General features: G+C 34.8%; 1 protein-coding gene across 5 annotated transcripts in view; it reads left to right on the forward strand.

Moving 5' to 3' along the window:
* The window catches only part of LOC115875041 (forkhead box protein P1-like), a 146,187-nt gene that overhangs the window by 118,148 nt on the left and 14,329 nt on the right, over window positions 1–13,710 (forward strand). For 4 of the 5 annotated variants that reach the window (XM_030890376.1, XM_030890379.1, XM_030890378.1 and 1 more), the window contains 5 exons: window positions 5,119–5,337; window positions 6,351–6,545; window positions 6,604–6,856; window positions 7,551–7,640; window positions 9,057–9,234. In XM_030890376.1, the coding sequence (XP_030746236.1) occupies window positions 5,119–5,337; window positions 6,351–6,545; window positions 6,604–6,856; window positions 7,551–7,640; window positions 9,057–9,234 (935 nt within the window). The remainder of the gene's footprint in view (window positions 1–5,118; window positions 5,338–6,350; window positions 6,546–6,603; window positions 6,857–7,550; window positions 7,641–9,056; window positions 9,235–13,710) is intronic. The other variant, XM_030890377.1, reaches the window with a different exon arrangement.

Here is a 13,710-nt window from a genome sequence, read left to right on the forward strand (position 1 = left end):
CTTTAAATAAGCAATAAATTTAGTTTAAAAATGGTTATATTTCAAAAACCATTAGATATAGTATATGAAATTGGGGTATTTTGAAACAGAAATTTAGTGGCAAATCCACTGAGCTAAATATATATATATATATATATATATATATATATATATATATATATATATATATATATATATATATATAGCATTCCATTTAAAAATATACAATAATATATAATATACTCCATGCTAACTTAATTTTTCGATTGATTTCTGGGAGTAGAGATGCCGAGTTGTGTTTTAGTTGTCCCAAATATATAATTATTCTTTTGCGATTTCCAGTGTTCCAGTGTGACTTTTCTGTCTACTAGTTCATTGTACATTACTTTAGTTTTTGCTATTATTATTTTTTTTATTTTTTTATTATATTTATTTATAAATTTTGTATATTTGTTGCATATTATATTATATTATCTTAAAACTGAGGAAAGATAATTATTTTGGTTTAGAAAATGAGAAAGAAGAAGATAAATATATATAGAGCAGCTCGGTAAAAAGTAAGGGCAAATAAATCAGGTTTAAAATACAGACTGATTGTAATAAGTAGATCGTGTTTTAAGATTAGACAGATCGAATCCAGTGGCTGGATCGCATCCAGCGGCCCCGGCGAGAGAATAAATAAAAGTCTAATAAAGGTTCTAATGGAAAAAGCGCCCGAAAGTGGAAAATAAAAAAGACACTGTGTAATTGACAGTGAGCCAACCGGCCAAGAGTATATTGTTGCCGGGGTGCTGGGGATTTCGAATTCTGCGGGGGATAACGAACATTTCCGATCACCAAATAACCCAGCCGCTCTCTTATCTCTTATTAGTTTTATGGAGTGACAAGAAAAAGTTCTCCCCGCAATTTTTAATTAGATCTCTGCTAATCAATATACGGCTCTTAATGCTTTGTTGAGTTTTCATTTCGCTAATGTAATTAAGTTTCAAAATAATATATCACGTAAATTAAGGGCAAATATTTATAGACCCTCTTTTCATAAAATATTCCAAGTATTCTCTTTCTTTATTTACTTTGTTCAATTTTTTACTTGTTACGGTTAGATTTTGATATTATGTATATGATTTCGTTAGAACAGACTTACTAAATACTGTGCATTTAAGAATTTTTGATGAGAATAGTCTTACTTTAACCCAAAATACTTCTTCAGCTTATGGTACACTCCTGATGGACACATGCCATCCAGTTCATTCTTTGTCACCATTTTGCTTATTATACAGTTAAAGTATATCAGTTATAGTTAAATTATGACGTTTTTAATAGTTTTTGATGAGAATAATCTTACTGTAATCCAACATCATACTTCTTAAGCTAATGGTAAACTGCTGATGGACACAAGCCATCCAGTTCTAAGTTTGACGGTATTCCGCTTATTATACAATTAAAATAATTCAGTTATAGTTACGGTACTATATTTTTAATAGTTTTTGATGAGAATAGTATTGCTGTAATCCAAAATCATACTTCTTCGGCTAATGGTAAACTGCTGATGGACACAAGCCATCCAGTTCTAAGTTTGACTGTATTCCGCTTATTATACAATTAAAATAATTCAGTTATAGTTAAATTACTATATTTTTAATAGTTTTTGATGAGAATAGTCTTGCTGTAATCCAACATCATACTTCTTCAGCTAATGGTAAACTGCTGATGGACACATGCCATCCAGTTCTAAGTTTGACAGTATTCCGCTTATTATACAATTAAAATAATTCAGTTATAGTTAAATTACCATATTTTTAATAGTTTTTGATGAGAATAGTCTTACTGTAATCCAACATAATACTTCTTCAGCTAATGGTAAACTGCTGATGGACACAAGCCATCCAGTTCTAAGTTTGACGGTATTCCGCTTATTATACAATTAAAATAATTCAGTTATAGTTAAATTACTATATTTTTAATAGTTTTTGATGAGAATAGTCTTACTGTAATCCAACATAATACTTCTTCAGCTAATGGTAAACTGCTGATGGACACAAGCCATCCAGTTCTAAGTTTGACGGTATTCCGCTTATTATTAAACTGCTGATGGACACATGCCATCCAGTTCTAAGTTTGACAGTATTCCGCTTATTATACAATTAAAATAATTCAGTTATAGTTAAATTACCATATTTTTAATAGTTTTTGATGAGAATAGTCTTACTGTAATCCAACATAATACTTCTTCAGCTAATGGTAAACTGCTGATGGACACATGCCATCCAGTTCTAAGTTTGACGGTATTCCGCTTATTATACAATTAAAATATTCCAGTTATAGTTAGATTACTATGTTTTTAATAGTTTCTGTTGAAAATAGTCTTTATTATAACACAATGTCATTCTTCTTCGGCTCATGGTATACTGCTGATGGACATTATGTCATCCACATCTTAAGATTAGTACAGTTTTATTGGTAACTTTTTTTTAAAATCATTGTTAATTATTTTCAGGAAAATGATGCAGTATTTAAGGATCGACTTGTTTTTAGCTTTTAGCTTCGCATGAAATATTTTTGCAGGCTGGTCTTTTGGTGTTTTTCCCCGCTCCCACGTCTGTTTCGACCGATCTAACGTTTCCCACTATGAAAACATGAATTTCCCGTCGGTACAGTGGCGGGAAATCTACATGAATTTGAATAATTCCGATTCCAAAAGAAAAACTTCGCCAAAAAACAAAATAAAAGACAAAGACAAACACGCGCGAGGAGATATAAATTTTCGGCCGTTTGCGAAAAGTTCGCGGGGGCAAAATATAACTTGGAAATTTTTCCGTTTTTCACAACTCAACGGATCGCTGTTTTCCTGTTTTGTTTTTCTTAAACGGTTCTTCTGACGATTTGTTTTTCATTTTTTTTTTCACTTGCCAATATTTTTCGAATCCAAAGAAACTTTACTTTTTATTATAGGTATAGAATACCGGAAGCGGTGAATCTGAAGAAGTATGAGTTGGGTTGATGTAAGATCAATCCTCACAAAATCATACTTAAAATATCAAAATTTAAATATAATAAGAACATTTCAATTACCTCGGCAGTTTGATTTCGGAAAAGGCCAATATCTACTCTGATATTCAGCGTAGAATTAGCAGCGCCTCAAGAGCATTCTGGAAATTAAAAGACAGGGGTTTCTACAATCATGACTTTTCAGTCACAGGAAAAGCTCATGAAAGAAAATGCCTTGCGTAATCATCTTCTGATGCGTGTCAGATACTCGCCATCGAGTAATGGCAGAAAATAGGTAAATATATTTTAATAGTTTTTGATGAGATTAGTCTTATTGTAATCCATCATTATACTTCTTCGGCTCGTGGTACACGTGCCATTCAGTGTATAATTATCTTCATAAAAAGCAAACAGATCTTTTTTTAAACGATTTTTGCATCAATATATTTTTATTTTTTAAATTATCGAATGTTTTTTCTGATCGAAAACCAATGAAAAATTCATTTCACCCAAAACGAGCTGCCTAGAAATCCGGTCAAAAAATTAATTAATTCGATAATTAAAAAGACCGTCGCGCGGCGCGGTATTTCAGGCACCCCCTCCCTCTTTACCCCTTTTTGCCGCCCACCCTCGCCTCCTAGTATTTAACTCTTTCTAATAAAGAGCCCAGAAAAGAATATTTTTGCATTTCGACGTCCAGGAGCCCCTAAATGAAAAATATACACGTTGGCGGCTCTGGCCAAATTTTAATTTAAATTTGCCAAAAGTATCCTCTCTTTTGAATAAACATATTTCGTTCTGGACCCTTTCCAGTGGCCCGATTTAATAAATATGCACAAGTTGGCGATTCGAAAATTTGTAGTAGATTCGAAATTTACATTTTTATATTTTGACAAAAGGGCTAAAAGATGTTGAAAATTACGCCGCTGTTTTTATTGCGAAATCAAATTTCGAAAGGTTTGAAAAAGAAAAATATTTACTCGCTTTTAAGCAGATACAGCCGCTCTTCGGACTGGTTTATGATAACTTTGGATGCAGACATATGGATATATACAATAATCCATTACAATAAGTCAAAAAAATTCGAAAAAAATCATAGTAGGTAAACTTAAAATTATACATTTGAATATTTGATTTAGTTATTGTTAGGGTGGAAACTATAAATTTGCCCTGTATAAGCAGGAAATCGACCCCTCACCCTCCATAAAACAAATTATATTTGCGGTGGGCACGCGAAAGTGCGCCTTTTTAAAGAGTTGCGAAGAAGCCGCAATGAATGATAAGATGTTAAAATGCATTACCATGATGTCACATGAAATAAAACCCATATACACTACGGCATTATGTGAAAAATATGGAAATAATATTGCCCTGGCAAGCAAAACAGCTCTTCTGCATATGAAATATGCCCCGCCCGAGTCAAACACTCTAGCGCGAAGGGGCGTCAAGTTTTTTAAGACGCCAACATGAGAATATCAATGAATTTCACCGTTGTTTCAACGTCATTTGCCTCGCTTTAAAGGGCCATCACTGGCATAAAGTTCCGTTATATGGCCCACCTAACACATAAAATATTCGTTTTTATTTTTTCCACTTTTTATATATTTATATTAAATATTCTTCTCTAATTGGAAAATGGAAAACCACATGCTTTGTCAGTAATAATAACGTCTATAGAGGAAATTCAATGTATATCAATGGAGCAACAATATTTTGCATAAGTTCCACTGTATAAATTACCACAAAATGCTACATTGCCGTTTTAAATGGTAGAGAAATGGTTTTGCCGGCTCTAAACAGGGAATGCACACGCGAGAATAATTTATATGATTCGGCTGTTTACAATCTAAACACATTTTGAAGCAAACCGCTGTTTATATTTCTAATTGAGCCGCTTTAGCTCACCTAGGGGTGGGTGGATCGAAAAAAGAAATTAAATTATCCTCGAAGGTGTTTGTCTAAGGATGGATTATGGAATCTAGCCCCGTTTCCATCGACACGCTGGCGCTGTCTTAAGCTTGTTGGTTTAAGAGTGACCAGTCTTACCCTTCCATAAGTCCAATTTCGATATCCAAACATAACCCCCGGTCATTTATCGAACGAGAAAGTCAATTAAGGTTAGATTTAAACGTGTTTTCTTTTTCTTTCCAGCAGGCGGCGTCGTTAGAAAAAGTGCTGAAGGATCAGCAGCAACATCAACAACTAGATCTCGAAAGAAGTAGTTGGGACCAAGACCGCAACGACCGGGATTTAAAAGGAAATGGAAGTATCAGTCCGCCGAATTCGGAACATCGGGTCCAAGACGACTCCCCTATACCCAATTCAGACCCGCAAAAAGCTCTCAGTGCTACCATTCCTCCAATTTCACAAGTCAGTTTAATACAATCAAAACGGAGATATTTTTGGTTAAATTTAAAGTATTATATTTTTGTTATGTTTAGACCTATTTTCATGATTTTTTAGCAGGCTGTATATAATTACATCATGTTTTTCAAAATGACAAGGCGGCTTTGAAGATTATTGTGGACTATATACCATTATGAACTGTTCATCATGTTAGAGGTTTGGGAAATGCTTAGCAGGAGGGTTAGAGGTCGCGAAGCGCTACCAGCTTATTTAAATGAATTTCACTTGGTCCTTAAATAATAATGGGAAAATACATCGCAATATGATATATGCAGCCTCAATAACAGTATGAACAGGCAGTGATAACAGCCAAGGGAGGCAATACAATGTATTAGGGTATTTTTTACAATTTTTTTTCTGTTTGTATACTTGATTATTACAGATATTTTCTTTAATACCGTTAGTTCTGTTATCGTTATTAATGTTTATTAAAACCAGGACTGTATCTTTGGTCTTTAACGTTTCTTTTTATTTTAGTATAGAGTATCCTATGCAGCGTAATATGACGTTATGACAATAGTCACCAAAACCATCTCGTCATATTAAAAAATTACATCAAAAAGTAATGAAAAAAGAAAAAATGCAAATTGATTGTAATCAGTTCATTTCGCTCTTTAAAATTAAAAGCATATTATTGACATAAATCAAAAAACAAAATACTAAGCAGTAATTTTTTTCTGACCGTAAAACTATATTTTAGGAAAATTCACACACGAAATTATTGTACAGGATGTTTTAAACATAAGGTAAAAGACAACCTTTCGATTATCCCTGTATAATATGCCAAAAAACTTAGTTTACGAATTACAGTTGATATAATTATGCACAGCTTGCTAAAAAATTCATGAAAATAGGGCTAAAAGTTATAAAAATATAACACAAATTAGCCAAAAAAATTTCCGTTGCGTTTTTTTTTGCATCTGAGTGTACATTGCACATCTAAAGGAAAAGCATAACTAAAAAATATTAATTTCCAGACTGAATCCAAACTAGCCAATGATTTCTCCCCTTACAATCAGTCTCAAGCTGCTGGTCCGCAAATGATGCCGTCTCCTGCTTCGAACCTGCACCACATGCAACAGCTGTTGCAACAGCACGTCCTGAGTCCTACTCAGTTACAAAATTTGATGAAGCAACACTCCATTTTGCAACAGCAGCAACAACAACATCAGGTATACAAATCAAATACTCTTCATTAAACGTTTTTCTTTACATTTTTCTGAATTTCAGCATCATCAGTTAGCTGAATTAGGCAAAAAGCAAATCGAGCAAACCATTCAGCAGCTTCACGAGCAGCTGCAACTGAATCTCATACAACAGACACATATCCTTCAAAGTTCGGACAAGAAGAAGGCTTCGGGATCTCTTCAGCAATTAGCCTTGCAGCAACAGCAACTCATACAGCAGCTACAACTGATTCAGAGGCAATATGTGGTCCATCAAGGTATGGGAATGCAGCCTTTGATGATAGCCCAAGGACAAGGTAATTCTCGACCTACAAGGAACATTTTTCGAACTCTTCGCGTGCGAAAACTTTAGAAATATGAAGAATAAGAACCAAGAAACTTCTTGAAGGAAGCTACATATTTAATTTTCTTATTTAAATATTATTATAATAAGTAACGATCTTGTTTGATGAACTCATTGAATTACTGAAAGTATTTTCTTCTTAAATGCGATAAAAATATAAGCTTGAGCTTGGTAGTCAAATTTAAGAAAATATATATATAAATATTCGAAATGTCAACATGAAGAGCTTTATTGAAGAGCAGGGGCAGTCAGGAAGATACATTTCCAGCTTTTGGGTAGGTATTTCACATTCCTTTTGTCCACTACACCCGAAATGGGCAATGCCAAATTTAATATTATAGGCGAAACGCCGCAACTTTCTACGGTATATTTGAGGGGAAGGGGCAGCAATCACGTGCGGTTAAAACTCAAGCCAGAGGCGACTCGTCGAATTGAGTTTTTAAAGCAGAGTTTTTGGCACGAGTCGGCACTGACAAGGCACTTGCCCATTCCCTCCATCTCCTTTTTGACCCCAATCAATCCTTCGCCTCCCTAAAAGCTGGAAATATCATTCACACTGACCGGTTTTAAGCGCACGTGACTATGACGCCCTCAATTCAAACAGCGTTTTGCTAAAAATCACATTATCAAATATTTTTCTATGTTAGGATTGAACACACGAGATGTCATGAGTCCTTGGAAGGAGCTAAATGATCAACAGCACACCTTAAATAATAAGCCCCCTTCGGAAATTAATGGTGAGTAAAAATATTTTCTAACGTAGAATGTAGAATGTTTAGAGTCTGAGTAATGTCTGAGACTGCTCGACAGAGACCCGCTCTTCATCTCCGACATCAGTCGTACCAAAGTTTATGATGGCATGAACAGTTGTCGTCTCATCGCACTCAGGGATGAGGTGTCCTGGTCTTTCTGCATTTTCCCCACAGCGTCTGCATTCGCCATTGATTCACAGCTTCAATCTACTGAGATGTTCGTTGAGGAGACAGTGTCCTGTTCGGAACCCCGTGACAACCCAAAGATAGTTTTTACTTAAATCAAGGAAAATCTTTGATTTTTTTCGGTCGTAAGTTCTGAGAAATTTTTTCGAGTCTCTTAGACCGTTGGAGGATTCCCATTCCAGGTTACGGATGGAGTCTTCCAGGTTCTTGAGTTCCACTTTAAGTTCGTTTCCACTTGGAAAGCACGACCGATTCTGGTCCAGTTAGTGGAGTGTTCGCTCCTTTTCTAGCTAGATCATTTGCTTTTTCATGGCCTTCTATCTTTTGGTGAGCCAGAGTGGGAGGACTTTATTTTATTTTCCTAATTTGTTCAGGTTCTCTAGGCATTCTTTGACCAACTTCGAATTGATGATAATTGAGTTGATCACTTTAGGTGCTTCTTGACTATCGGATAAGATGGATATTTCCTGTTTTGGATAGTTCCTAAGCTTTCTGCCTGAGGGATGCTAGGGTAGGTGCTCATTGGTTTGAAGTATTTAGTTTTCGGCCCAAATACTCCTATCATGTAATATTATAAAGTTATTGAACTGGATTTCGAAAAAAAAACGTTTGCTTATTTTTTCAAAAAACTTCTGGTGTATTTAGGTCATCGTATATATCTGGAGAAAAATCATCACGACCGCTATTTTGAATTTAACGAAAAATAAGCAAATCGGCCCCGTAAACAATGTAATGTTTAACGGTTAATAGTTATTTATAAAGCTTTAGTACGCCAGCAACAAACACTAGCCGACATTTTTGAAATTTTATTCCGGCTAGATTATTTGTTTATCGCTCGTGTTTAGATTAGCGTTTATAATTAAATTTGCAGCTTATTGTTAGTAAAACATATTTGGCGGAGTTCAGTAAGTCGGGAATGAAAAATGTGTCATTACACGCAAATTGGTTTATTTTACCACGCGAAAAAATAAACTTTTCGCGCCCATAGGAAAAATATCGACATCGCAGATACGCTCAGATGAATCACGCCAATGAAATTTCATTCGAACCGAATTTATTAACAAGTTAAAACTTATAAATCAAGATTCATCGTAACAATTTACTTTAAAAATAAACTCCACCGGAAAATGTTACGTAAAATTCTGCTTGGCGAAATGAAAAAAATTATTAATTATTCAACTCCTATGTAAATATGAACGTAAATATGTTTTATAGATAATTCCCCAGGATTGCTAAGTATGCAAAGCCGATCAGGCAGGGAAGACTCACTGATCGAAGATAAACCAGTAAGGACAACGACTCCTGATAGGGTGCACCACCATCTTTACGGTCATGGTGTCTGCAAATGGCCTGGATGTGAAACAATTTGCGAGGACCTTCAAGCATTTGTCAAGTAAGACCCATATTATTGATTATAGTTGGTAAAACAGAATCAGTCTTTTCATCCTTAAAAAAATACTACTTAGCAACTAGGGCATTCAATCCCGGGATCCCGTTTCCCGAGATCCCGGACATTTTTTCAATCCCGAAATCCCGGGATTGTCTTTTCTTTAATCCCGGGATTTTTGGGATTCATCATAACATTTTTTCCTTAATTTAAATCGTACACAAGTCTTTCATGATAGTACAATATGCGCTTATAAACAACCCTGAATGTTTGATCAAGTTTGAAGATGATGAAGATCTAGTTTGAGTGATAATACTCTTGATCTTGAGGCTTGTTTATTTTAAGAAATTTTTTCAAAAACCAAAAAAACCAAGTTTAGATCCTCATCTTTGTTACTGCATAAGTTGTTATTTTAGTATAGTAATCCTGTGTTATGCTGTATTCGATTGGTTGTGTAAATTAAATAAAAAATGTATATTTTAGTTAGTTATGTGAGAGGAAATAGCATGGTTTTCCCACGAAGACGCGAGCGAAACCGAACTTATAAATATAACCAAGCGCATTAAAATTGTCATTCTGTTCTTAACCATTGTATTCATTGTATCTGTTAAACATACTTTGTGAAAAATAAAATTTTTTAAAAAAGTATTTTCGTTGTCGAAATCCATAATTGGCGCAGTCGGTAGGATTGGTGCAGTTTGTCGCAACAAAAATCATTGAATTGATTATCGCGAAAACGCGGATTTAATCATAGTGCCGATCCGAACGAACACTTCTGGAAAGCCACGGCATCGAGTCCGATTTTCAGTAGTGTAAGGAGTGAGACATCGAAAGCCGAATACCAGAGCAGAGTCCAAATTGGTTTTGTCACCCCGTTGAGTCGGTAAGTGCCAAGTCCTTTTTGTCAATTTCTTTTACTTTCCCTGTTTAGGAAATCTCTTTTATTTTAAGTTAAGGTTAATTTAGCTATTTAAGAAAACAAAAACGATTTTTATTTTTAGTTATTTAAATAAACGAATACATATTTTACCTATATTATATTTTGCTATCGTAATTTCTCTATTTTATTTTATTTTAATTTTTATTCTTTTATGAATATTGACGATTTGACAAACGAATTTTCTAATAAACTAGTTTTAAAATCAAATAAGATGGAAAATCAAAGCCAAGCTCAAACACAAAATAATCTGCAAATGCTTAAAATGTATGTAGACATTATTCCTAATTTTGACGGAAATTCTATTACCTTACACAGTTTTATTTCTGCATGCGACTTTCTCTTTACAACTTTTGGTAATTCTAGAGAGGCGATTATGATAAATTATTTAATTAGAGTAATACAAACTAAGTTAGTCGGTAGAGCTCAACTATTAGTAGGTTGCCGATCAGAACTAGATACTTGGCAAAAAATCAAAGATGCATTGCAAGCCTGTTTTGGCGACAATAGAAGCTTAGAATGTTTAGAACAAGATCTTTTTATGGCTAAGCCAAATAAAGGAGAAACATCTTTGGATTTTGCTAAGAGATTGCAAATATTACGTAGTCAATTAGCTCAAAAATTAAACAGTCTTCCTCTGACTGAAATGCCGATTTCGACCAAAACAATTTATCAAAAGCAATACGAGCAAATAGCCCTAAGAACTTTTATTCGTAACCTCCTGGACCTTTACAAAGCATAACACGACTAAGAAGCCCCGAAAATCTCAAAGTGCTCTCACAATCATAACCGAAGAAGAAAATTTTCAGTACACTCTAAAATTTATTTAAACAACCCCAGTCCACTTTTAATAACATAAAACCACACACACCCATACCAACCACACCTCATCCATATTTCACACAAAGAGCTCATCAGTCTAATCAATCTAATCCACAATATAATTATCCGACAAATTTCCAAAACCAGTCTCCAAGATTCCCCCACCTCAAAACCAGAACCGTAATCAAATCCCCAGTCAATTTTTAAATCAAGGACCCCGAATTTTCCTTCTCAACCCATAAACATTCAGACACAATATGTGCCTAGACATTACCCGACCAACAGACAAGTATTTGGCCCTCCAAAAGATGTATTCAAACCCACGGGTCAGAAACCTTTAGATAAAGTGGAACCTATGTCGACCACGTCTCGAATCCCAAGCCTTAGACGCCCAGTTTCTAATTTCTTTAAACCTACAGGTCCGCGAAATTTTATTTCGCAGGAGTTGTTCAAATCGATAATCAATCGAACATCGATAACCCAACTGATTTACCCTTTGATGAGACCGACAACATAGAACAATACGAAACTGATAATTACGAACAATTTTATACCGATGATGGCTCACAAAATAATCAAAATTTTGAAACCTTTGATAATTCTTATGACGAAAACACCGGAAATTTTCAAGATCCTGGCCCAAGCCAGAACCAAACATAACTTTAACTGAAATGCATACCGAAATCAATAGTAATTTACCATATATTAAAATCAATAATCCACCAATAAAATTACTTATTGATACTGGTTGCTCTCAATCAATATTAAGACCCATAATTGCTGAAAAATATTTTCCTAATGAAATTTTCCAACAGGAAACCCTGATTAAGACAGGTATTGGAGAAAAATTGGTTCGATTTAAAGCGAATATACCTGCCTTTTCAGAATTAAAAATTAACGAGACAATTACATTTACACTTTTCGATTTTCATTCATTTTTTGATGGAATTTTGGGTTTAGATCAATTGAAAAAATTAAAACTTTTTATTGATTTAAAAAATAATTTCCTAGTAAATGACATTCTTAAAATTCCATTACATTTTAATAAAACGGAAAATATTTCTCACGATGTATCGGTCAATAGCTATGAGATCGCATCTGTGAAAATTCCCGTGAACGTCTACGAAGGTGACATAATAATTCCGGAGTCATATATCAACCACCTGCATTTCCCTGAAACATTGACAACAGCTGTTCGAGGCTATGCGAAAACTGAAGTTTTCAATAGAACTAACGAACATCTGATGATATCATTTTCAGAACCTGTGAAAGTGATACCATTCCCCGATTCGCGGAAAGAGAACTTTGAATTTTTTAATATCGAAACATTTTTGCCAAAATCTGAATTAAATAAGAATTTAAATATTGCAAATTTAATTCGAACTGAACATTTAAATACCGAAGAAAAGCAATTGTTAACATCACTTTGTAAGGATTTTTCCGATATATTCCATGAAGAAAATCAAAAACTAACTTTCACCAATAAAATTAAACATGAAATAAAAACTTCCGACGAAATTCCGGCTCACTCAAAAACATATCGTTATCCTTTTGTTCATAAGCAAGAAGTACAGAAGCAAATAAATAAAATGTTAGAAGATGGCATCATAAGACCGAGTCAAAGTCCATGGAGCAGCCCTATTTGGATTGTTCCAAAGAAACTCGACGCGAGCGGAAGACAAAAGTGGAGAATAGTCGTTGACTATCGGAAAATCAATGAGAAGACCATAGACGATCGATATCCGTTGCCGAATATCAACGATATCTTAGACAAACTTGGACGTTGCCAATATTTCTCAACGCTAGACCTGGCATCAGGGTTCCATCAAATTGAGATGCACCCTAACTCCATTGAAAAAACTGCGTTTAATGTAGAGAACGGGCATTATGAGTACTTGAGAATGCCGTTCGGGCTCAAAAACGCCCCCGCAACTTTTCAGCGAGTTATGGACCATGTACTACGTGACCTGCAACATAAAGTTTGTCTAGTATACATGGACGACATCATTATTTTTAGCACCACTTTAGAAGAACATATAAAAAACCTCCGCTCTGTATTCCAAAAACTTCGAGAAGCCAAATTCAAGGTGCAGTTGGACAAGTCCGAATTTTTATGCAAGGAAGTAGAATTCCTAGGACATGTCATAACACCAGAAGGCGTTAAACCGAATCCCCGGAAAATCGAGGCAATCACGAGATTCCCAATACCTAAAACAGCCAAAGAAATCAAGTCCTTCCTTGGGTTATTAGGGTATTACAGACGATTCATCAAAAATTTCGCAAAACTGACGAAACCTTTCACAAAATGTTTGAAAAAAGGAGAAAAAATCGAACACACGTCAGAATTCATCGACACCTTCGAACTATGTAAAAAGATTTTATGTAACGATCCTATACTGAAATACCCAGATTTTGAGAAACCATTTGTGCTGACCACCGACGCCTCCAACATAGCCATAGGAGCAGTGTTAAGCCAAGGAAAGGTAGGCAACGATCTTCCTATTGCTTACGCGTCCCGCACTCTAAATCCAGCTGAAACAAACTACAGCACGATTGAAAAGGAATTGCTGGCAATTGTTTGGGCCACGAAGTATTTCAGGCCATATCTTTTCGGCAGAAAATTCCTGATAGTTACTGACCACAAACCCCTCCAATGGTTGTTTAATTTAAAGGAACCGAGTTCGAGGTTAGTAAGGTGGCGTCTGAAATTAGAGGAATATACA

This window comes from Sitophilus oryzae, unplaced genomic scaffold (assembly GCF_002938485.1).
Source record: "Sitophilus oryzae breed Bouriz unplaced genomic scaffold, Soryzae_2.0 scaffold_1318_pilon_pilon, whole genome shotgun sequence".
NCBI classification, from domain to species: Eukaryota; Metazoa; Arthropoda; class Insecta; order Coleoptera; family Curculionidae; genus Sitophilus; species Sitophilus oryzae.